Here is a 23514-nt window from a genome sequence, read left to right as displayed (position 1 = left end):
AAGAAAGTTTAGAAAAAGGGCAAAATTCAGTTAACAACTTCTGGCGTCACCACAGAAATTTTGGGCTCAATTATGGACATCAGCTTTCTGGGAGATGTATACATAAATAGAAATCATAGAAAAATCTAAGAACAGCATGAAAAAGGAAAAACAATAATAGCAATAGTAATTATAGAAAAAATTAAAAAAGTACAAGTACAAACATACAAATGCAAAAATGCAAACATACCATCTCATTTTTTTAAAAAAAGAAATGAATTATTCTTAAAAATGGTTGTAATGTTGTAAAAATGAGTGAGATGAGGCTATTTTTTGAGAAATAAGTGACTGCTTCAAACTAGGCTGATTTGTTTATAAAGTTGCTAACGTCTGTAATTCTGGGCAAAGGAAATGGAACATCTGCAACTGAGATTGGTTAAGGTCTGGGAAAACTAATTACCTTCAGTTTGGTTAAGATGCAGGGTCAATTACATTTTCAAACAACAGCTTACATGCTCTCTGATAGCAAAGCTGGGATGTCATATATTATCTGTTTCCTTGTTTGGAGAGAAAGAAATGAATTACATAGCTATGTGATATTTTAATGTAGCCAGTACAAATTACTTTGCAAAGAAAGGGAAGCTGGCAACTTTGGACTAAAAATGTCATGTCAGGAATCCAAGAGATATTTGTTTTTCTCAGCCACATTTCTGTCAGTTGAATTGGTTTTTAATAGCAGCAATCTAAAGAAGTGGCTTTTAAAAGATGGTTTCTTACAAGCATCTACTCCTGATGTAACAGAGTGAAACCGATTACCTCTCTTTCCTTTAACCCCCAGAATCCACAAAAACTATTCCTGGGGGTTGGGAAGCAATTTAATGGTGAGCAAGCTACAGTGGGAAGCAGAAAAGTCACTATGTGAACAAAGGTCTGTCCATGGCTATTATTCAGAATTTTTCCATTTTTATTCATGTGTTTTCTGAATAAAAACTCAAACCGATTCATTGTAGTAGCCTTTATACTAAAAGTTCTTAATTTATTTTTAAAAACAGCCAATACAATATATTGCATTTATAATATATTGTCTCAGAAATCAGTTGTTAAATGGCAATAAACCTTTTTTTATGGAAAACAGTGCTAATGCAATATGTTTAATTCTATTAAAAAACAGAATATGGAATTTAATATCTTTTTTTTCTGGATTTGATTTTATCTTTAAAAGGTTTCTTGAAGTACTTTAAAAAAATGATTTTATATTCACCTTGATAAGTTTACTTTTGATCCAAATCAGATAGATTGATAAACAAAGAATGGATACATGTGTACACACACATGTATTCATATATGTGTGTGTGTATCTATGAATATGTACCTCACTTGTTTCATAAAATAATTATGGTGCTGAAATATTTCATATTTGTGGGTGGGTAAATATTGGGGACCCCTATTAATGGTTTTGATCTCATAGGTCCCTGAGGCATATGATTTTGCAGTAGAGTAGGGGCGTTAAGAATCAGATTTCCATTTTCCCGCCACTATTATGCCATTGTTCCAGACTGCTTCTTTGTTGCAATTACTTTAAATCATTGGTCAGAAGTAAAATAAAGACTGTCATGGACTCAAATAGCCCGTAATCTACAAAACAACCTTTTGGGGAACATTGGTAATGAGAGTGGGAATTCTTATTTAACTTATTTAACTGTCTTCTAGCTAATAGTTTCTGAGAATGAAAGATGAAACAAACACATTTGCTGTTCTAAGCTACAAGAAAATCTAAAAATCTGATATAAAATTGAAAAGCTGTAGATTAGTTTTTTCATCTTGTTTATTTCGTGAGGTTATACTTAATGCATGAAACGAGACTGCAGGAAGATGATACTTTTATCTTTTATTGTTAGTTAGCTTGATGTTCTCTAACTTTACACAATGTTCAATCAATGTTCTGCTATGTCTATTTGTATAACACTGTACAGAAGCATTCATATTATTTAGCTACCACACTGTCCGTTGTAACTGAAAGTATATATTCAATTAACAATTCTTAAAGTGTCTTGGTTTTTCCTCAAAAGCATTTGTGGAGATACAGTGCAAATAAGTCTTTTTGTTGAAGATTTTAGTCTTTATTATGCTTCTTCCATCTCAGCCAGATGATTTCAGTATAAGTCAAGAATACTTCAGTTTATCACTGATGAGACTGGGTTGCCACATACAATATCAGAGGTATTAGCAGCTCAACTATTCTTCCTTTCTAAGTCTTTGCACATCAAAGGCATTTCTTCGTTCCAAACAATTGAAGTTGTTAAGGCTTTATCAGGAGATTAAATATTATGATGTTTGTCAAAATTCCTTCCTTAAGTGCTTTTAAGCATAAAAGCCTTTACTTAATGAATTTTTGTGGATTCCACATTGCTCCTTAACAAAATAAAGCATCGTGTTAGCTATTCTATTAGGATGAGTGTAAATGGGAATGTATTGGCTGCATTGTATGACATTTTATCTGTTGACCTGACTTCAATAATCGCAAAGATTTTACAAGGTGAGGAAAGCACTGTGCTTTAATATAGGAATGATGCTTCTGAGTTCATTGGTTTATCTTCCTCTCTACAGCAGTCTGATTTAATCAAATAAATAGCAGTAATTCTATCACATTTATTTTCTTCAGACTTCAATTTACAGATCATATTCCATGCTTATGATAAAAGAAACAAAAATCTACCTGAATATTGGTAGATTCACGAATAGCTTTTGTATTGAAATCTATGCAATTTGGCATACATTCTTAAAAATGCAAATGTCAGAATAATGTATGTATAGTCCCAGTCTTTTTGCTCATTAATGAAGTGTAAAGTAGGCATATTTGTATAAAAACAGTGATGAGAGAATTTTCTCTCCTATTCTTAGCCCCAATTAACTTTAAAATTAGTTTATATACTTTCATTATTGGATTTTTATTCTTTATAAAGGAGACATTCAGCACTCATAACAATTAGAGAAATATATTTTAAAAATACGTTACATTTTATTAATATTATTTAAAAAATAAAACAGTTCATTCCCAGCCAACTAGAACTTGAACCAGCAGCTTATTGGAACTGTCTAATACTCAACTGTAAGCAATAAATCCTGGAATTTCAGAGCTAATTTCTAATCTCTAATTTTTCTTCAAAACAGAATAATTTCCAAAAATAAATTCATGTTAATTTTGAAGATTTCCAGAAAGTTCTTTGTCCTCAACTCAGCACCAAATATTTGTTAACAGGAGAGGTAACATTACAATAACCATAGTTATATCCAGTAACTTTGAATATTGTTTTCTGTGGTGTCTTTGCTTTCTGAGTTTGATAGTTTGTGGTGTGGTGTGGTTAAGATTTCAAATTTAAGGGAAGTTGTATACCAGTCACTAAATCAGTGAACTAGAGTCCTTCAGCATTAATTTTTTTTAATGACTCCTGATCCGCATTCACTTGGTTGTGTTGGGTGGCTATAGAAAATGAATGAATGAATGAACGAACAAAAAAACTGTGCCTGGACGAGTCCCTGAAGTATTCTTGGCAAGATTTCAGAAGTGGTTTGATATTGACTACTTCTAGGGCTGAAAGGTCTAGCTGACTTGTAACCTAAGGCAGGACTACAACTCACTGCTTCTTGTTTCTAGCCTGATACCTTAGCCACTACACAAAGCCAATATCAAATCTTAAGGGAGTAATTTTCATCTGGCTTAGTCTTTCCTGATAACCGGCTTGAATTGAAAGTCCTATTGTGATAAACCTATTTGGTACATGTTCTAGAATGACTTATGATTTACAAATTTTGATTTACATATTTTATAATTTTTGCTCAGTCTTGGAGATTTCTCTTTCAGTGAAATAAAAGTGCAACAGCCTAGGATATTAAGAGAAGTATACCTCTCTTATTTCATAGATTTAAACCTTTCAACCAAGTTGGGTCTTTTTGCATCCTTTATGCCAGTGTATGTGGGACAATTAAAATGTGTAGATTATGGCAAAAACAAATTGGGAATTCATTGTTTGCTTTACTCAGTTTCTATTCTCTGAGGTGAAATATCCAGCTAAGCTGCACAATGTTCTGTTTCAAGCATGCAGGACTTTTTGCATTATCTTTTCTTTCCTGGCTTATCATTAAGTCCCTTGTCCTGAAGACTGATAAAAATCTACATGTCCAGAAGGCAAAGTCAGGATACTATATATTTATTTGCACGGGTAAGTAAAGATTTTCAAAAATCCTGGGAGAGGACTTTATGATCTTCTCTCATTCTTTTCCACCCTCATCTAAGACCTAGTGCATTTCTCACTCTTTAGGCATGAGTGGTGGTGAAGAATTCAAAGCCTCCAGATTGATCGGAGAAGACTTGAGTTCTCAATTAAAACTGTAATTTAGTTTTGCATTTCAATTTGGAAACCAAGCAGTTTCCAGTCCTTTTCATGAGTCATGAACCTTTTTGCATGAGTGACTGGAGGAATCAGTGAATATGCATATTAGTATTCTCCCCACCACCACCATCACCACCCTTTCAGTAATGCCTATTTTGTTTGCTTAAACGAGTGCCCTTTTACTTCATTACACTTTGTTCGGGTTAATGTAATTTTGTGTCTTTGCAAAGAGCAGATCTGGTGTCAGTTTTCCTGCTCATTCATAAACATTAAAAAAAAACACCCAGAAAAAGTGCAATAGCAGTGTTCCTTCTCTTAAAGGATGTCATTGTACTTCCTGTGTGTGCCCCCCATCAAAGAAGTGGCTCTAGCAATAAATTAGCAGTGTTCATGCTTAGAGTATGTTTTCCTGTTAATTGGAAGATATAACTCATTAGACATGAACAAAATTTCTGATTAAAACCACTAATTGAACGTTAAAACGTATTTGCCCCATTTGTGTTGAAACATTCTGGAGGTTACAAATGCCACCTTTCAGTTGTATTAAAGGCGAAACATAATGGATACTTTTTAATAATAATTTAAAGTTTAAGATTGATAGGTGGATGACAATATTTTATGCAGATGCCAGATAAAGCTCCTGTAATTCTGACAATGCATGAGTTAATTTGTGAGGGGGGTGTCCGTTTGCTTTCATTTTAAAGAAAAATAATATTCCATGAAATAAGTATTAGTTTGGAGGGCTGCATATTCCTTCCATATTAGTTTCACTTTTATCGTTACTGCTGTGGTATTTTTCGAACCTGAAAATGTTAGTAAATGTGGTTTGTATTATACTACATATAAATATAGCTGCTTGAAATGGTATGTGGATCAAGTTAGCTTGTGCTTTCAGCACTGAGGAAGTGCCAGGATTCACATGTTTGTGGCGATTTCTTAATTTGTTACGAATGCTTTCTTCATTATCATTCGCTCAGAAGTTAGCCCAAGCCATTTGAGCCAGTCAGTAGCTTGTTCTGTGGGTGAACACAAGGTATCAGCATACCAAGTCAGAAACGTGAGGACCCCAAGATATTAATTAAAGATAGGCTTCATACAATTGACCATTGCAGTTCTCACAATTGCTGTGGTTGCTCAGCTTATGTCTGGTTTGCTCTGTTGTTACAGAGCAGAGCCAGACAGCCTTTTAGTGCGCCAATGTGGTATTCAGGTTTCCACATTTTGGCAGGCTACAACTGCACCCAGAAAATGGATAGGACCGGAAAAAAGAGACCAAGAATAAATGAGAAAACCTGGCAGGGATATAGCAAAGAAAGAAAGGGGATTTAATACTTAAAAAATAAAATACAAGAACAGCCTCGTTTCTTATAGTAGTTAACCAGGCACTTTTTTACCCAAATAAAATAAAATCTGAGTCAGGTGAGGGACTTTGATTTGGTGTTACCTACTTTTGTAGTTATTTATAATTGTTTTAGGCCATTGAGTAGCTTTTCTTAGCCACAAGAGTTGGTGATTCTATTTAAATAAATAAAAGGATTAGACTACAAATATGTTAAGTTTGGGCTTCAATTAGTATAGATGCTGTTAGTCAAGATATTGTATGTTGTGGAAAGAAAGGTTTGAAAAATCCTATTTTCTTCCCTTCTCTATTTTGTTGTTGTTGTTGTTTCCTTGTTTGTTTTTGATGTCTTGCATATTGACTTTTTCAAAAGAACTTGAATCCATCTGTGTAACATTGTGAGAAAGAAACAAAAGATCAAAAGGCTTGTGTCTTCCAAGTCTCTGTTTATGATTTTAAAGAGCTGCTGTCCTTAGAATAAACAGGATTAATGATCATAATTTAATTTCTGGAGTATTTTCATTGTTAACCACTGTATAATCAAAAAACATATCTCTGCTATGCCTTGGTACCTTTTTTAAAGTAGTGTTTAGAAGAATGTAGGATATGACATGCTGTGCTTTGAGTAACAAGTACTTCCATGAAGGTTCATTGATGTTCATTGAAACATTATGGAAGTAAATTGGAATAACCTGTTTTATAAAATAATTATCTACCTCTGTTTTCAGCAAGTTCTAGTTGTTTGCCTTTTGGCATGGTGGGATTAAGTGGAGATGGTTCAGAGGAATGTCGGAAAAAGCTGTGTATGTTTGCTTGAGATTTACATAGTTTGTTGATGCAAGCTAGCTTTTTACTTACCTTAAGTGTACAGAATACATCCCTTTCATCCTTCATCAAAGATTTGTCATAATTTTTGATTACTATTTTGTTACATTTGGTGATTTAGAAACAGAATACACCAGCTGGATTATCAGCTTCCAAGCTATGTCTGCAAACAGAAAAATCTGCTTGAGACTTGTCAACTGAACAGATGTTACACTCAGGGAAATGGAACATATTGTACCCTGAGGGGTCTGTCACTGTCACACAAATACTCTTAAGAGTGACTGCATTGAATTTGCCAGAGTAAACTTGCTCTTTTTTTCTCTCTCTACTGTAGACTTTGAACCTGAGCTGAATTTTTTCCTTCTAGAATTAAAGTGTTGGATACTTGGTGTTTTGGGGGAGAAAATATTCCACATTACACAAAATGCAGACTTTTACTGCATATAGAATATGCTCTGAGTTGTATATACTGCCAATATAAATAGCTTCTATTATTTAGCTCCACTTCTGAGTTACTTTTTGCTGTAACCAAACACATTTTTATATAGTAGCTTTTATAGAAGGGTAAATTTCAACCAGGACCATCACAGACTATTACCTGTATTTATTTAAGAATGTTTCAGTCATCATGTAATCCTGTAACAGTGTTTTTTCTACACAGAATAGTCAGCCCTTCATTGAAAGTTGTGGAAAATTATTTATTTTGACCAGTGATCCAAAGCTGTTTAGCCCTATAAAGCAGATGAGTTTTGTAACCTCATGGAACCAGAAAATCAGTTATTTTTTACCAATTACACTCCCGGCTATAAACATACTCATAGAGAGTATAGTGCATACAATTATAAATAAATAAAACATATTTGATTTTTGGAAAAAAAAGATCTACCCGAAAGACAAAAATCTAATCCTGGTTAACATTGCCTTTTGAATTTAATGTGTGTCAAGTGATATAATAAGTAAGTATTTTTATTCTGAGATAAGCAATTTCAATCAAAATAGCAACAGTGTGTATATTCTACAGTATTGTGGATGCCCTATATATGAAACTTTTAACATTATTCAGGGTAGATACTGCATTTTGCATTCTTGTTTGGGTTTGGGTTTAGGGATAAATAAATTATAGCATTTTAATTACATTATAACTGTGATGGCAAACCTTTGGCACGTGTGCCACAGGTGGCATACAGAGCCATTTGTGCTGACACACGAGCTGCAGGCAAACTTACCTCACTGCGCATGTATGTGCCTCACAACTGATTTTTGGCGGGTTTCAGGCCTTTTTCGGCCTCCCAAAGGCTTGAGGAAGGCTTCTGCAGGCTTTATAGGTCAAAATCTAGTCCCGTTTCATCACTTCTGGGTTTTTTGGAAAAACAGGAAGTGATGAAAGGGGGCTAGATTTCAGCCTACAAAGCTTGTAGAAATCTGCAGAAGCCTTTCTCAAGCCTGTTTCCTGTTCCTGTTTTCCTGTTCAATGTGAAACACCTCTTTTGAGTAATCCTAATAGTTGGTGTTTTCTTTATCTTTTCTAGTCAATTTCTTCCATGGAATTACTTCTCTTGTAATTTGGAACAAATGCTGTCATTATTAAGCTCTTGGCTTTTATTTAAAAGCAAAATATATAGACAAAACAAATGGTTCATTTGTAATCTTTTAAATTTGTTAGTTTTCAGGGCAGCAAACATGGAACAACCTCATTTTGTTTTCTCAGATTTTTATGGAGTATGTTAAACTAGGGGAAATTGTCCTAAATTGCCATTGTTTTTGATGTTTTAATAGGGATTTAACTCCCAACTTTTTACATCAACTCCAATCATACTACAACTAAATGATAAAATGCCATGGGGGAAAACTTGGATTTTCTTACATTTCTTCTAACAATCAGAACTTGACCACTACAGCATTCCCTTGTCTTTGATTTTGACAATCATCAAAACTCCCAGCTCAATGTTTAGAAACAGAAGTATCTGCTTAAAGGTGAAGTGCACCTGGTAACAATTAAATGGCAAAAAGAAAAAAGAAAAGGTCTAGTGCTTGAGGATTTGGTAATTTTATTGTAAAGCTACAAAAACAGCTTTTTTTCTTCTTTTAAAAAACTATTCCTGGAATGATCTGTATTATTATTATTACATTGGTGTTTTCAGAATCTAGATACATAACAACATTCATATATTGAAAAGTATTTGGGGAAACCTCGAAAACAAGTTAGCCTTGGCAAATTGACTGTGGCAAATTGCCACAGACCCCTTCATGACTTATAATGAACCTTAAGTCCAGTTTCAGGCACAGACACCCACAGTCATTCACCTCTGAGACAATGCTACCAGTCACTGCAATGACTGCCTCCATAAACTTAATGTTTCGCTGTACAGGACCTTCAAGGGTGGCAGATTTCCAACAGGGCTATGACCCTATTTTCTGCTTTCTGTTTCCACTGTAAGAAGAAACTTTGTTTAATTCTTGCTTTTATGCAACAAAAAAATATGTAACATCTAAAGCAATAAACAGAACTGCAGGATGTTTCTTCTTCCTTGTTAAGAGTCCTTCCTTCTCTTCAGCCCATTCAGCAAAAAATATGATATTTAACATTTGCTAATGGCTTGAATTGGGGTCAGTTCAGACATCCCGTTAAGGCAGAATCAGATCAATCAATCAATAGGCTTGCCTCCAGTTTGCAAATGATGGATTCACACACAATAAAGCTTGTCATATAACAATATTCTGACATAGTTTACACTGTTGTGTCAAATTAGGTCCCTGTGTTAGTGTTTCACATGTTTTCATTGAAAGCTGTGTATGGTTTTCTTGGCTCCAAAGCTTGTGAAAAAAATGTAATAAACATTGCAATTCACTAAATTAAATTACCAAAATCCACAGTTGGGCTTGTAAAATGGGTCAAATTATGTTTCAGTTTATCAAATTGTTGGCTTGGTCCATTTAATTAAAAGTTAAATTAAAGGCAGACATCCCTTCCTTCTTAGCATTCTAACAAGACTGATACAGAGCCGGTCCTGGGGTTATTTTACAATTCTAAATAAACACTATAAGTGGTCTGTATGAAAGTATAAAAATCCACACCAAATGTTTATATATGTTATTAAAAATAATTTCTTCTGTGCTTTTGAGAGTTGACATGGTTATGGCTGAAACACTAATAAAATCCATAGTTTAGGTTTATAGAGTTTGGATAAAAAAAATTCAGGACAATACAATTTCAGTGCAGATTTCTATAAAGCAGTGCATGGTTAATTAAAATTTAGTGCAGGAAATATGTCTATAACTATGTACAAGCAGCATCAGAATTTCTGGATGGATGCTTAATGCGTAATACATTTAATGTAAATCACAAATATTTCCCTCTATCTATTTAATCTACCTACAGGGATTTACCATATTCCCCATGTTTCCATCGTGCTGTATAAACAAAAGAAAGCAAAGTATAGTAAGGGTGCAATGCATTCTGCTTTTCTTTTTCACCTGCCTGGCAGTTTTGCAGCTTACTTAGTATACCACCAAAGATATACCCTTCTATAGATGCTGATTGTCATCACTGAACTTAAAAATATGAAAAGTTTAGGACAAGAGAAAATGCTTGTGAAATCTTAGATCCTTTACTGATACCATCCAAATTCTTTGTTCTTGTTTTAAAACAGTCCTCTCCTTGCTGTCTCCTTCGGAATCTGCTGTGCAGTTCCAGCAATAACCTTGCTGATCCTTGGAGTAAATCCTCTTATTGGTGCCTTAGGAACCTTCAACATTTTCCTGTATTCCTGCTGCTATACACCTCTAAAAAGAGTTAGCATTGTGAATACATGGGTAGGAGCTGTGGTTGGTGCCGTTCCTCCAGTCGTGGGTTGGCTTGCAGCAACTGGTAGTCTGGATGCAGGTGAGTATAAAGTGAACATCCATCACATCATAGAGAAGAATGGGAATTTCAAAAATTCCTTTTTGCTTTGGGATTAGCAAAAAGCAACTGCAGTATATATTGAAAATAAGTGCTTTGTTTCTCATAAGTTTCTTTATTACAAATAAAACATTCCCTTTTTAATCAACACTTGCTGGAATGGCCTTTACATTTTCCAGAATCTACATCTTCCGTATTGAATTCCATAGAACTCCTTGCTACATACTGATATATGAGTAAAAATCAAGAATATCTTTGGTTCAGAAACTCCCAAATATATGTAGAGGTTCTTGGGCAACATACACAGAGGCATGAGACTAGCATCCTAATCTCAGGGTTGAAATCATTGGTGGGTTGGACTAGATGACTTACCAAGTCCCTTCCAACTTTGTTAATCTGTAGTCTGTAAAACACTTCAAAAATTACTTTAATAATAGGCTATTACATCCTGGGAATGGCTCCAGGCATGGAGACAATGGACTTTTTTAATAGTGGGTAATATAATAAAGTCAAAGAAAAAGGGGTAACATGCATATAAACACATGGTTAGCTTGACTTCTGGTTCAAAGCTGATGGAGATCATGGTTTATTTGAAAAAGCTTGAAGGTAGTTCAGTGCTAGAAAAGAATGATGATTTGAAGAGATGTACGGTATTTTTGTGGTCATATAAGATTCATCTGTCACTTTAGCTACTATAAGAAGTTGACAGGTGTGGCCTGAAAGATAGCTTTCTTTAAATGCTGTTTGTTTAACAAAATATTCATCTTGGCAAGATAGGATTGAGAGGTTTCGCCTCATGGATTTGACAAAGGTACCAGGAAGAGAAGTGAAGTAGATGCTGCAGATATTTTGAGCTATTTGTACAACATTTACAATACACTTGAACCAAAATGGAAGCAGGTTGCTATTCCTGAGTAGAGAGATGAGATGGCAGAGCAACTTTTCAATTGATCTCTAGAAGAAACCAGGAACTGTGATTTAGAAACAATCCTTACCAGAAAGTTAGAGTGATTTCCTTGTACCAGAAGTTACATTTAGCCTATGATTTTCAATAGTGCTATGTTTGGGTATGTCAGAAACCAAGCAAGCTCTTAATGTGCATATCTGTTCTGTGAAATTACCTGTGCCTGATCTCTTCCTGCTTAGCCTTTGCCATCAGCATTTTCACATACTTTAAAATTTTGCTGTCTATTCATTCCTAAGATATGAGCAATCTTTTAGTAGCCAGGAGCTGTGCTTAACTTTCTTTCTTTCTTTCTTTTTTTTTTTTGAGGCAGTGATGCAGTGATGGTACAAAGTGCATGGGGCAATTTTTTTCTCTTGAGTTTTAGAAAAAGTTGAGTTTATTTACATATAATGTTTAGCCAATTTTAGACTTTACAATTTGTTTTCCTGATTTTAAAAGCTGAGACCAAAGTTGGCTTTAAAGGTGACCCACCTATGCCTTTGATATCATGTGAAAATACCTTTTATTGACTTTTCTTGTCCTGTTCCAAGCCAGTCTCACAATGCGTGTACACCAAGGAGTTTACTTGAAAGACAATTTCAAGCCAAGTCAAAAAGGAGATTATTCAAGTACAGCACAGAACAACAAAATCCCAGTTCCTACTGGACTTACTTACTTACTTGCAAAAAAGGATTCAAAATAGCCAGAATTCAGATGGTGAAAGCAAAATTATAGTCAGGTCATCGTCCAGAAGTCCAGGAGTCCAAAGGTAGGTTTACTGTTGGTCTGAGGCAGCAAGGGGGCAGCTTCTACAGGCAACAAGTTCAGGAAACATACGCACAATGTTACAGTAACCAAACTGGTTGTTTCCAACAGAGGATTGCTAGTGTCAATAGTGACAATTCAGTAGTATCTGCTTCTGATGTAGACAACAAAAGCAGGACAACCCTGACATGTGAGAAACCATGCAAAATGGCTTTGCATTCTTTGAGCTTCTGCACAATGTAACGGGAGATCTAGGCTCTTCTGGAAACTCATATTTTTCCAATACCCTCCAGCAATTGCAGGTGTTCCATCTGGTGCAGCAAATAGCATGGATCAGAACCTACAGATGACTGGCATTTCATACCACTGAATCTTCCATATAGAAGTTTTTGGAGAGCATCCATCAAGAAAAGAATGGTTCTCACCATGGTTTTGCAAAGGCAACTGCTCTGGCATGCTGAGCTTTGCAAATTCAGCTGTTTGCTCACATTAAGGATTATTTCTATTTCCATTAAATAGAAATATATCCAATTCATGCCAGGTCTGTCTCACATCATTCTTTTATTATTGTTGTTGGACTTGCAGGCAGTAGCATTCACTCTGGAAGTTGTATTGAATTGCCACTTGCTGACATTTGGTATGCTCTGGGTCTCTTCTATGCAATTTAGTTAAAAGTGTTGATTGCATAGATTGCACATTCTCTCATTGTCAGTTTGGCATTTATATTTTCATTGTAAATGTTGGAATTCCTGTCAAACATAAAGGTTTTAAATGGAAGCAGTATTTCATTGTTTTACATAATTTCTAGGATGGGCAGTACAAAATAAATTGTAAATAAATGGAAAATTACTAATGATTGAAGGGCAGTTCTCATATGTACTCTTAGTTCAGGGCTTCATTTCATAAGAATTCATTCAAAAGTTACTCCAGAAGAGAGAAGGAAGAAAGGATTTTTTAAAAAAAAAATATTTTTGAAAGACAGATTTTGAATACCTTTGTTAGTGTGGGCAAGGAGACAGAATTCCATGCCAGATTACTGGAATCCATTAGTAGTTCATCATTAATTAGCATATATAACTTTAAGTAAAAAGGCAGAAATACATTTGTGCATGCCTAAAAATAAAGAAAATGAAGTTCTCTTACTGAAAAAGTAATTCAACAAGGAAGAGAGAATTAGACAGAAAGAAATCCAAGATTTTATTGGCACTTTCTGTATTGTATTTTTTATGGGAAAGGAAATTTGTTTATTCAGTTTGTTAAATCTGGCCATTTAGACTGAATCATCAATTTGTTTTTCCTTTGGGCAAGAGTTTAATACTAATATATCCTTCTCCTTCTTGATTCATGGCATACCATCTAGTCCTCTTTAGTGGTTCTGCAATTCCACGATGAGAATTGTGCTGTAAACCAGAAAATCTAAAAACCAATTTCAATTTTGCAAAGAAAAATGATTAAAAATACAATTAATCTAGGTAGAGGATTAATCTAAGGATTAATTTATATATTCACAGACCTCTCCTGAAAGTGAATTTTTTTTTCATATTAAAGATACATTGCGATAGTTGAAATATAGCACATATAGTAGTATTTATGAAGAACTTTTCTTTTTTTAAATGTTCCTTTTATCCTTTCACAAAAAGAAAAAATGCAAAGAACAAAATTATGTATCAAAATAAGAGAAATCTCAATTTCTCAATTGGTCTTGTTTATCTAATAACTTGCATTTTTAGTATTATTTTATTCGCTTGGTTTCATTTGGGGAAAAACGTGTAGTGTAGTTTAGGAATTTGAGGCATTTAAATTTATTATGCCTCAAATTCAATCATTATTGCATTCAATAGACTCATTAATTCATATGTATAATTTCTTAATGAAAAAAATAATTTTAAGTTTTGGGTATGTTTCTGAGTTACGCTTTCATTATTACAATATTATTGTAATATCAGTTATCAGCATCTCAGTGATCCCTGCCTTAATTTTGTAATTTTTTGCAGTCACCCATGTATCCAAATTTTGTCTTTATTTAGTTCCAAACAACAAGTAGAAATTTAAAATAATAAACTTAATAAGAGAAACCAGAAAAAGACATGTTAGAACACAATAATCCCTACAGCAAGTATGGCCATCTAACAGTCAAGACTTTTCTATTATTGCCACATTTCCATATGAAAGCAGAAGGTCCTGATAGCCTTGCAAGATGGTGTCTAGTTCCAACTTCCGCAGTGGACTCCAGAGACCATGGAACGTGGCATCTCCATGATGAGAAAATGTATCCAATGTGAAACAATCCTGTTTGCAAGAGGGATGTTTGCCGGAGAAGGCTTCATCAGATAAGAGGATTTACTCTGATACAGTGGTGATGGTGGCATGGAAGATAACAACAGCCTGGCAACTCTGTTAGACATTAGAGACCTACAGTGGCCTAGACCCATTGGTATTACTGGGTCCAAGAATGTTTATCTCAAGGGACTATTTAGTTAATCTCAGATGCCTCACTTCTGCCTTCTATTTTTCCTGAAAGACATCTTGCCCTAATTTTCATTCATTTTCAGATAATTTAAATAATTCCTGGGGCTGTGGAATTTATAGACTGCCTGTATGTGCTAATGTTAATCACACTGAGGCTGCTTTTCAAATTGCCTTGACTTTGTAATTCAAATTGGGTCGTAGGGTAGACATTAATTATGTCAGCCCACATCTATTTACAACTGGGGATTTTAAACTGGGCACTTCTTATCAGTAAGTGACAGGTGGCAGATGGATAGGTTTAACAACAAAACACCAAGGGGAAAAGAAAAAGACAATTGTGTGTGTGGCCCTTCCTCTTGGAAAAGCCCTCAACTACCCAGAAGAAGGGTAGTAAAGAAAAACCCCTCACTTTGTTTGGAAGCAATGGCACTAATGAAACTTCAAGTGAAGTTTCCTTCAGTAGGTAGGAAGGAAGATAGATAGACAGACAGTTCATGTTTTGAACCACCTTCAAGCAAAATGTGTAACCGATTGGGAAAAAAGTGGGTGAAGCTTCTTTGCCTGGAGTATATTATGTTGCCATGGGCGAATAGGTGGCAATATAAATTTAATAAATAAATAAAATAATATCCTGGTCTTGGGGAATTATATAGAGAATTAAGTTGCATAGATCTTTAGTAAAACCCTGAATTTTTTTTATCTTCTTCAAAAATGACAACACCCAAAACATCTTACCCAGTTTAAAAAAAAGACAAACATCTCAATAGCGATGAATAATAGTAAAAGATTCTTGAAGCCAAAATACTATGCTGCTCATCTAACAAATATAGAAACATATGGGTAATGCTTGTAGACTCTTCAGTTGATTCTTCTTTCCCAGTCATATTGCTCATTCTGCTGTTGAGATACCTGAGGGATTGGTGCAATCAAAGTCAGGATCTGGTCAATAAATTCATTGTCATCTTCACTGTACACAGCTGTGTTAAGTTCCTAGTGCTTTCAAATAAAAGAAAAAAATACTCAACCACCCATATGGGACAGCTGCTCCAGTTTGTTCTACCCTGGGTCTCTATTAGAAAGTAATCAGCAGGGGGCACCAAAGTAGTAGCAAGAACAATGAGTTGACTTGACATTAGTGTGTGAGAATAATAGGACTGAAATTGATTTGATTACAGCCTCATTAACTGAAACAATATTATGGAAACATATTGTAAACATGTTATGAATACAACCTTGGATGTTTTTAGAAAATTCTAATTCAAGAGGTGATGAACTCCTGTTTTAATTATTGCATTACTCATCCTCTCTCGTCATCTGCTGTTCACCTTCTACTTATTTTTGTTCAGAGCTCTACTGCTCAATATTTCCATCCTTTGGGCAAGATAAATCCTTCCATTTGTCAATCCAGGGGAAGTACTCATTTTTCTTCTTGCTCCTTTAAAATCTGTTGTTGATTCAAGAATGGAGGAAGAAAACAACAGCTGTTAATAGGGAAAGGCCCTAGGACGTCTAGAGTCTATATCATCCCTCTGGAAAGCATCCAACAATGTGATTACTTGGAAGTAAGTTCCAAGTAGATGTATTTTAACCATACTGGAACCACACAAAATTCAGTATGGTCATAGCAGGTGTTTGATTTCCCACTGGAAATGAATCAGACTTTCACAGAGCTTCTCTTCTGCTTTACATAAGAGATTAAATCACCTAGGTTGTCTACTTTTTTGGAATTGAAGGGGAAGAAGTTATTCCATAAGGCCAGATTTCTAATATACTGATCCTGAAGTCATACTGGATTTAAATCAACCAATAGCCTAGCTATTTTAAAGGATACCCGATTTAAATAATAATAAAAACACTCTGAGACTTACTCTGTTCATATAATTATTGGAAAGTAAGCCCCAGTGAACTTGAAGTGACTGATTATTCTCAGATCAGCTTAATTGGAGCTCTTCCTTTAATCATGCTCTGTACTGGTTCTGATGGAAAAAGTTGATCATTTGTATTCAGGATTAAGCGATACTTAAGTAACTTAGTGATTCTATGGAAGAAAGGAAGGAGTCTGTGGTTAACTTCTGTAGAGAATTGGTGCATTCAGGTTTGCTTTGAAGCAGATTAAAAGTGAAATGTCAAAATGCAGCTCATATTTTAAATTCTTCCCATTTGGGGATGTTGCAGTTGTGTTCATACCACAAGCTTACCCCATTATTAACAGAGGCATGGTTTATTCTGCTAATCCAATTTTCTGGGTATCCCTGTCACACTGAATTATGAACTGTCATTCAGGCAAGGTTCACACAAGATTGAAATGTGGCTAAGGTAAATTTGTAGCTCTGTCTGTCATGGAAACAATAGTATGTTTAATTTGGAGAGATAAGAAATTTAAACTAGTTTGGAGCTGTAAATCAACTAAGGTTAGTGCAAGAAGAAACACACATATTTTATTTACTATTTTTGCATGCAATTTCCAAAAGCTCTGAGCATCTGACAAAATCAATTCATAAACAAAAAACTCCCTCAAAAATATTATATTACACTCAGGTCTAATAATTAACAACTATCAAAGCTACCAATAGTAAACAAAATGATGCACTTACTAGTTTCTTCATCCCAACATGCCAACTGGATCTCTCTCTGCAGAGAGCAAAATCCAAAGTATGGCAATAGCAATAAAAAATATTCATTTCTTGGATCACATCAGAGAATATTTGAATGTAGATGATGGAACTCAGTTATTTTAATTTCATCTAATGGGTTGAGCAGTATAGAAATTGCAGTCCCACAGATACTTGGGTCTGAATCCATGTAGAGCTTTAAAGCCAACATTGGCACCTTAAAGCACTCCTAGAACTCCACTGGCAACCAATGTAGATCTGAAGCAGTAAGTTCACCCAGGTTTATTGGGGTATGCCCATCACTGTTCAGGCTGCCACATTTTGTACCAATTGCAGTTTCTAACTGCTTTTCGTGTATGTATAGACTGTATCACAGTGACAATAAATGATATAGCTGTTTTTCTACATTGAAAATAGTCCACGATTGTGCAGCCTGTATGACTTTTGCATGACATGATTTATATCTACTTATATCTCATATAAAAAATCAAAGCAAGATGCCTTTCTTGATGGTGTATATTTCCCAGAGCAAAAACTGTGCATTGCTAATCAGGAGAAAGTTATCCTATTTCAGTAGACTAATTTTAATAATAAAAAAATAGCATGACTTGTATTATATCCATAATTGTTGACCTCAGAAGTCACTTTTTTAATTTAAAAGTATTTTTATAATATCTTTAAAAATTGAATCTGTGACCTTCTTAGGTCACATTGGATAATTCAGACGAAGCTAAATACTTTTAAGTGGCCATTGTAGTCCATAAAAGAAAAAGCATATCCTTAAATTAGAATTAATGAAAGTTAAAAGTGCTCAGTATATTTCCTTAAGAGTCTGGATCACTGATAAAAGAGGTACACTTTTAAGAGTCTGGGGAGGACTTGGACGAGGGATCTGTGTCCGACACAGAGAGGGGTCCAGGGCCATCTGACTCCGGAGCTTCCAGAATCTGATATCAGCAAGGCAGAGGAATGGGGGAGCCTGTTCCCAGTGCGTGCTTTGCGCAGAGCTGCCAGAAAGCAAGAATAGTTAAGACAAAAGGGGCGATTCGGGAGTAAGGCTTGGAGATTATTGGCCCCTCCCATAAGACATAAAGGAGGAGCAAAGGGACATGAGCCTTTGCAGGAAGCAGCTTTGTTCATTCTGGTTGGTTTAAACTCTGAAGCCACATGTTGACTTTGTGCTCCATTTGGCCTTGTACGACTAATTGGCAATTTAGTGGTTGGCTGCATTTCAAGGGAAATAAAGGTGGGTTCTTATCAGCCTTATGCCGAAAAGACTGGCAGACTTCTGTTGGACTATTCACAAAACTGTTTGGGACTCATTATGGGCTGCAAATTAATATAATTAATATAATTCACAGCCATTGAAATAAAAGGAGGGTTTGGGGGACTAAGTGTGTGATTGTTACTGTCTTAGGAAGCCTTGGTCAGAACAACAAAGTTTATACATAAATAAGGCTCAATTATACTAAATTTCAATTTCCAGGTTAAATATGAAAAAAATTTTATCTCTGGTTCAGCAATGTACAGCTTTTGCTTTGGGAAAGGCATCTTACTTAGTTTTTTATATGAATATTATGTAATTGACATTAATGTTTCTCCTATTGCAAAATGTAGCTAAATTGATGCTTGTTTTCTGATTCTAATATCAGTTGTTCAAACCAGTGTTTCTTAAAGTCTACCCTGAGAACCTCTTGGGAGTACCCTCTTAGGGGTACACAAAATCAAAATTTTTGCCAGATATTGAAGATATTTGCAAAAATTTAAAATTGTCACTCTTCTCATTATTTTATTTTGTTCAATACAAATCTGTTTTATTCTTGTGAATAAATTCCTGTTATGCTTTTAAGTTTGAATGCATAAAAATTGTTTGGAACTAGACTTATAAAATTCAGTTACGCTTCTGAGTCTAGTAATGCTTACTAAAAGTCTCTCATGAAAGACAGATTTTCTGAGACTATTGGGTATCTTTGCTAAATGTTAGTGTCATAAGATCTAAGTGTCATTAATATCTAATGTTTTAATATTGTTATTTTTACCTGATTCAATAAATCAATATTGTATGAATCTGATGTTAATGTTTAATATAGTAAATATCAATAAATATAACAAAAGCTTTGTTGGGGCCCTCCATAATTTTTAGAAGTGGGAAGAAGTCTTGAGAAAAAATTAAGAAACACTGATCTAGACTAAGGGAAATTAATTTATTTAGTTTCTTATAAGCTAGGATGATCTAGGATTTTTACCAAAACCAATTAAAACACCCATCTAACCCTTTTAAACAGAGGTTCTTAAAGACTGGATTTAAATTTCAGAATACCTACGTTATCTTACATAACTAGTAAAGTCTTAGGCATGTATTCTTTACCACCAAGCACACAAACTTTCTCCTTAAGTATATCAACTGGCTCCTAGAATGTGGCTCCTAGAAGGAATTTTAAAATTCCTTCATATTATTCAGAAAGAATTACCCAAATTGTGTGTTTAAAAAAACTGTTTTTTGGTAGCTAGCGCAATAAACATTGCCTTTAGAAACATTGCCTTAGAAATAAGACTTCCAACATCTGTTTTTGAGCTGATATTGTTACCATTTAGTGTTGATTATACAATGCCTAGTTGGCTGTCTCTGTTATATGCATATGAAACCAGAAACCAAGACTTTGAAAGAGGTAGCAAATTGGTTTGAAGTTCCAGTTTGGTAATTGTAAATCATACAAAGTTGAACGAACCAAAGTTTTACATTCCAAGACTTTTTGCAAAACATTACCGTGAGATTCCATTCAGATATATGTATGCAGACATAAGTATAGTTAAAGGATTTTTTGTGTATGCAGTTTATAAACTGGTCTTTCACAGAATGAGGAATAGCTACTTCTGATGTGGAGGGGATTAGCTTAAACAGTGTTCTAGTCCAAATTTGCAGATTCTATTTTTAATACAGGCACATAGATTATAACAGGAAAAAAATGGCTTGAGTAGTGGAACATAATATATATTTTAATAGAAACTGTAGATCAGAGAATTATTAGCCAAAAAAGAGTGGAAGGAAGTACATACCATGGCAAAAATATTGCTCAACATCATTAGGGCAATTTCTCCATTCTCTTGTGAATAAAACAGATATTCCTGTTATGCTTTGAAATTTGAATGCATAAAATTAGTTCATAACTGGACCTGTGAAATACAGTTAAATCTCTGGGTCTAGTAATGCCTATTAAAAGTTTCTCATGAAAGACAGGTTTTCTGAAGAGAGTATTAGGTGTCTTTACTAAATTTTAGAATCATAAGATTCTTTTGAAGCATATGATTTTGAACATGGACTGTAATTATAAAATATTTCATAACTATTGTGACAATTACAGTGCCCAAGTGCCTGAGCTCTTATTCTAGGTCAGTTTCTCGTTTTCCCTTTAGTTTTTGCTTTTGCATCAAGTTTTAAAGTTGTCAAAAAATAGATAACTAACAAACAGAATAAATAGACCCACACTGTAAATAATTAAGGTTATTGTTTTTATCCTGTATGTTTAAACCCCGTACTCTTGATTTGTACAGAGCAGCAATAAAATGCTGTGGCACATGGATTTTGTAGTGGTGAATGGTTACATGCTTACCCACACTTATAGCATATTCGGCTGTACATTGTATACATCTAAATTACATGGTTACCACAAGATCAATTTCATGCATTTCTGCTTAATAAACCTGCACCAGAAACATGGCAAGGTAATATTCAGGTGCCATTTTATTTAAACTACTTCTATACCTCTTGAAAGCAGAATGATTGCTTTTGGAAAATCAGCAGCCACTTTGCCTGATTGTGTAGGGTGTACAGAAACAATCAGAGATAGGTAATCTTTCAAATAGTCATGAAGAGCTTTATAGCCATAGCCAGCTTCTTGGGTTGTACTCAGAAGAAGCCAATTGTCAACCAGGAGATCTCACAGAGAAAAGGTATCACACAAACATAGAAAGGCATGCCTGTTACCGCCTGAGCTTCTGCATTCGGGACCAGTTGTAGCTTTCAAAAAGTCTTCAAGGCTTGCCACGTGTAGAATGCACTGTAGTTGTCCATTTACAAAATGACTAGGGTATAAATGGTTATATAGAATGTTTTTCATTCCAAGAATTTTGCAGCTCTTTTGTAAGATATGATGACTGAGTAAATTGCACTTTTCTGAGTTAAGATGTGAAAAGTAATGCTTTATTTTCAAATAATTCCATTTTATTAATAAACATTGTAATTCATTTATCCAGAGAAATCACTGCTAATGATGAATTCTAACCAGAGAATTCCTGTGAGCAAAAATTGAGTGGGAGGCCACCTGAAAATAGAGTTACTAAAATCAAGGATTGGCTAGGGGTTGTTCCTTCTGAGAAAGTTTTGTTCATTTTTTTAAATATTTCATGCATCATGTTAATAGCAATAATAATACATATAATACATAACACATACAACATTTGGTCATCTGTCACCGGATTTTATCACTTTATTGCTTTCACATACAAAGCAAGTACTTAGAGGTTACATGGGCAAACTACATAAACTGTTCCTTACAGCTGCATTATGTATACCTTTCACTGCCTTGGAGCAAGATTATGTGATTTCTGCATCTGCAAATGATTTACTAGTTATATAAAATAACAAACAGAAATTTCAGCCAAGCTGTTGTTGTTATTGTTAAAATTTGCTGTGGCCATTAACTCCAGAAGACTTTGGGCATTAAAAATTTTAAGAACAGAATAATAAAACAGTAACACCCAGGCTAAAAGGCAACTCTAGCAATAAAGTTTCTGTTATTGAAATAATCCATTTTAGCCACTGCATGAACAATTGAATACTTTACATTTCTCTTTGTTGCAGGATCACTAGTGCTTGGAGGAATTCTTTACTCCTGGCAGTTTCCTCATTTCAATGCCCTGAGCTGGGGCCTCCGTGAAGATTACTCCCGAAGTGGTTACTGCATGATGTCTGTCACTCACCCTGCACTGTGTAGGCGAGTGGCGCTGCGTCACTGCTTGGCCTTAATTGGACTCGCGTCATTGGCTCCTGTCCTTGATGTTACCACATGGACTTTCCCTGTAATTTCTCTCCCAATCAACTTATACATTTCCTACCTTGGCTTTCGTTTCTACAGAGATGCAGACCGTGCCAGCTCAAGGAAGTTGTTTTTGTGCAGCCTCTGGCACTTGCCATTGCTCATTTTTCTTATGTTAGCCTGCAAGAAGTCACTGGCCCATGAGGACAAGCCAAAGCAACCTACCACCTGAGATTAATTGCCTCATGTTGAAAAAGTCATGTGTTTTGAAATTAAAGATGGCTTCAGAAGCTCGCTTCCCAAATGGACAGTTTTGATTAATCATGGCAGATGGAAGAAGTTGGTGTTGATATGGTTTGAATTATTTCTGTCCAATAAACACAGTGTTTATTATTTTCAAATTAAATGATTTCGTTTCAGGCACTTTCATGGCTCTTGGGTTTGAGTACTGTGATTATTATTATTAATTTATATTACTGCTACCCGACTCCTTCAGAGGATCCCAGAGTACTGCAGAGAAAATATTTTATAAAGGTAGATGTTCAATAATAGCATAAAGAATTAGAGCCTAATATTCTTTGTAATGTGTTGTACTATAGCTTTGTAAGACCATTATGCAAAAGTTAATTCCTTTTGTGACAATATCGTATCTGAGATAACTATATCTGTCTATAATCCTAAGCAATACTTGTCCCATATTGGGACAAATGACCTACTGTTTCTTGAATCACTATGTTTGGACAGCTATAAATTGCTTCCTATACGAACCTGCTTTTAAATGACCTGTTTTGTCCCAATACAACAACATTATATTGTATGAATGAAACAGCCACATTTCCATTTGCTTCTGCGTTCTCTGATATTTTGGGACTAATTCCTCCCTATTATTTATATATTTTGAAAGACAAATATATCTCTTTGCTCAAATGACTCTTAAGATGGTTTGACTAGCAAATGTTATGTCAGCTATCTTTACATAAAACTTATTAATTGGCTTGTACAACAGAAGGTATTGACTGACAAAATGGTTCCAGGCCAGATTGATCAATACATCATATTGCATAAGTTAGTGGAATGCGGTGGCTTGACGGCTTAATGAAGTGAGTTCCTGCCGCTTGCTCCCCAGTTTCTGCCCACCCAGCAGTTCGAAAGCATGCAATAGTGCAAGTAGATAATTGGGTACCACTTCAGTGGGAAAAATCTCATTGCGTTCATGTGTGCGGAGAGCCAAAGCCAGTGTTGGACCTGGAC

The 23514-nt window shown here is 34.9% G+C and overlaps 1 protein-coding gene across 10 annotated transcripts in view; it reads left to right on the top strand.

Annotated features, from left to right (window-relative positions):
• Positions 1-22686, top strand: part of COX10 (cytochrome c oxidase assembly factor heme A:farnesyltransferase COX10) — a 111267-nt gene extending 88581 nt beyond the window's left edge. For all 10 annotated transcript variants that reach the window (XM_087924753.1, XM_026702138.2, XM_087924751.1 and 7 more), the window contains 2 exons: positions 10185-10417; positions 22089-22686. In XM_087924753.1, the coding sequence (XP_087780879.1) occupies positions 10185-10417; positions 22089-22495 (640 nt within the window). In that variant the 3' untranslated portion in view covers positions 22496-22686. The remainder of the gene's footprint in view (positions 1-10184; positions 10418-22088) is intronic.
• Positions 22687-23514: the final 828 nt, after the last annotated feature.

Source organism: Pseudonaja textilis, chromosome 2 (genome assembly GCF_049901715.1).
Source record: "Pseudonaja textilis isolate UNSWEBS1 chromosome 2, rPseTex1.2, whole genome shotgun sequence".
Lineage (NCBI taxonomy): Eukaryota > Metazoa > Chordata > Lepidosauria > Squamata > Elapidae > Pseudonaja > Pseudonaja textilis.
Note: the sequence above shows the minus strand (reverse complement) of the source record. Positions and strands in the feature narration are given on the sequence as shown.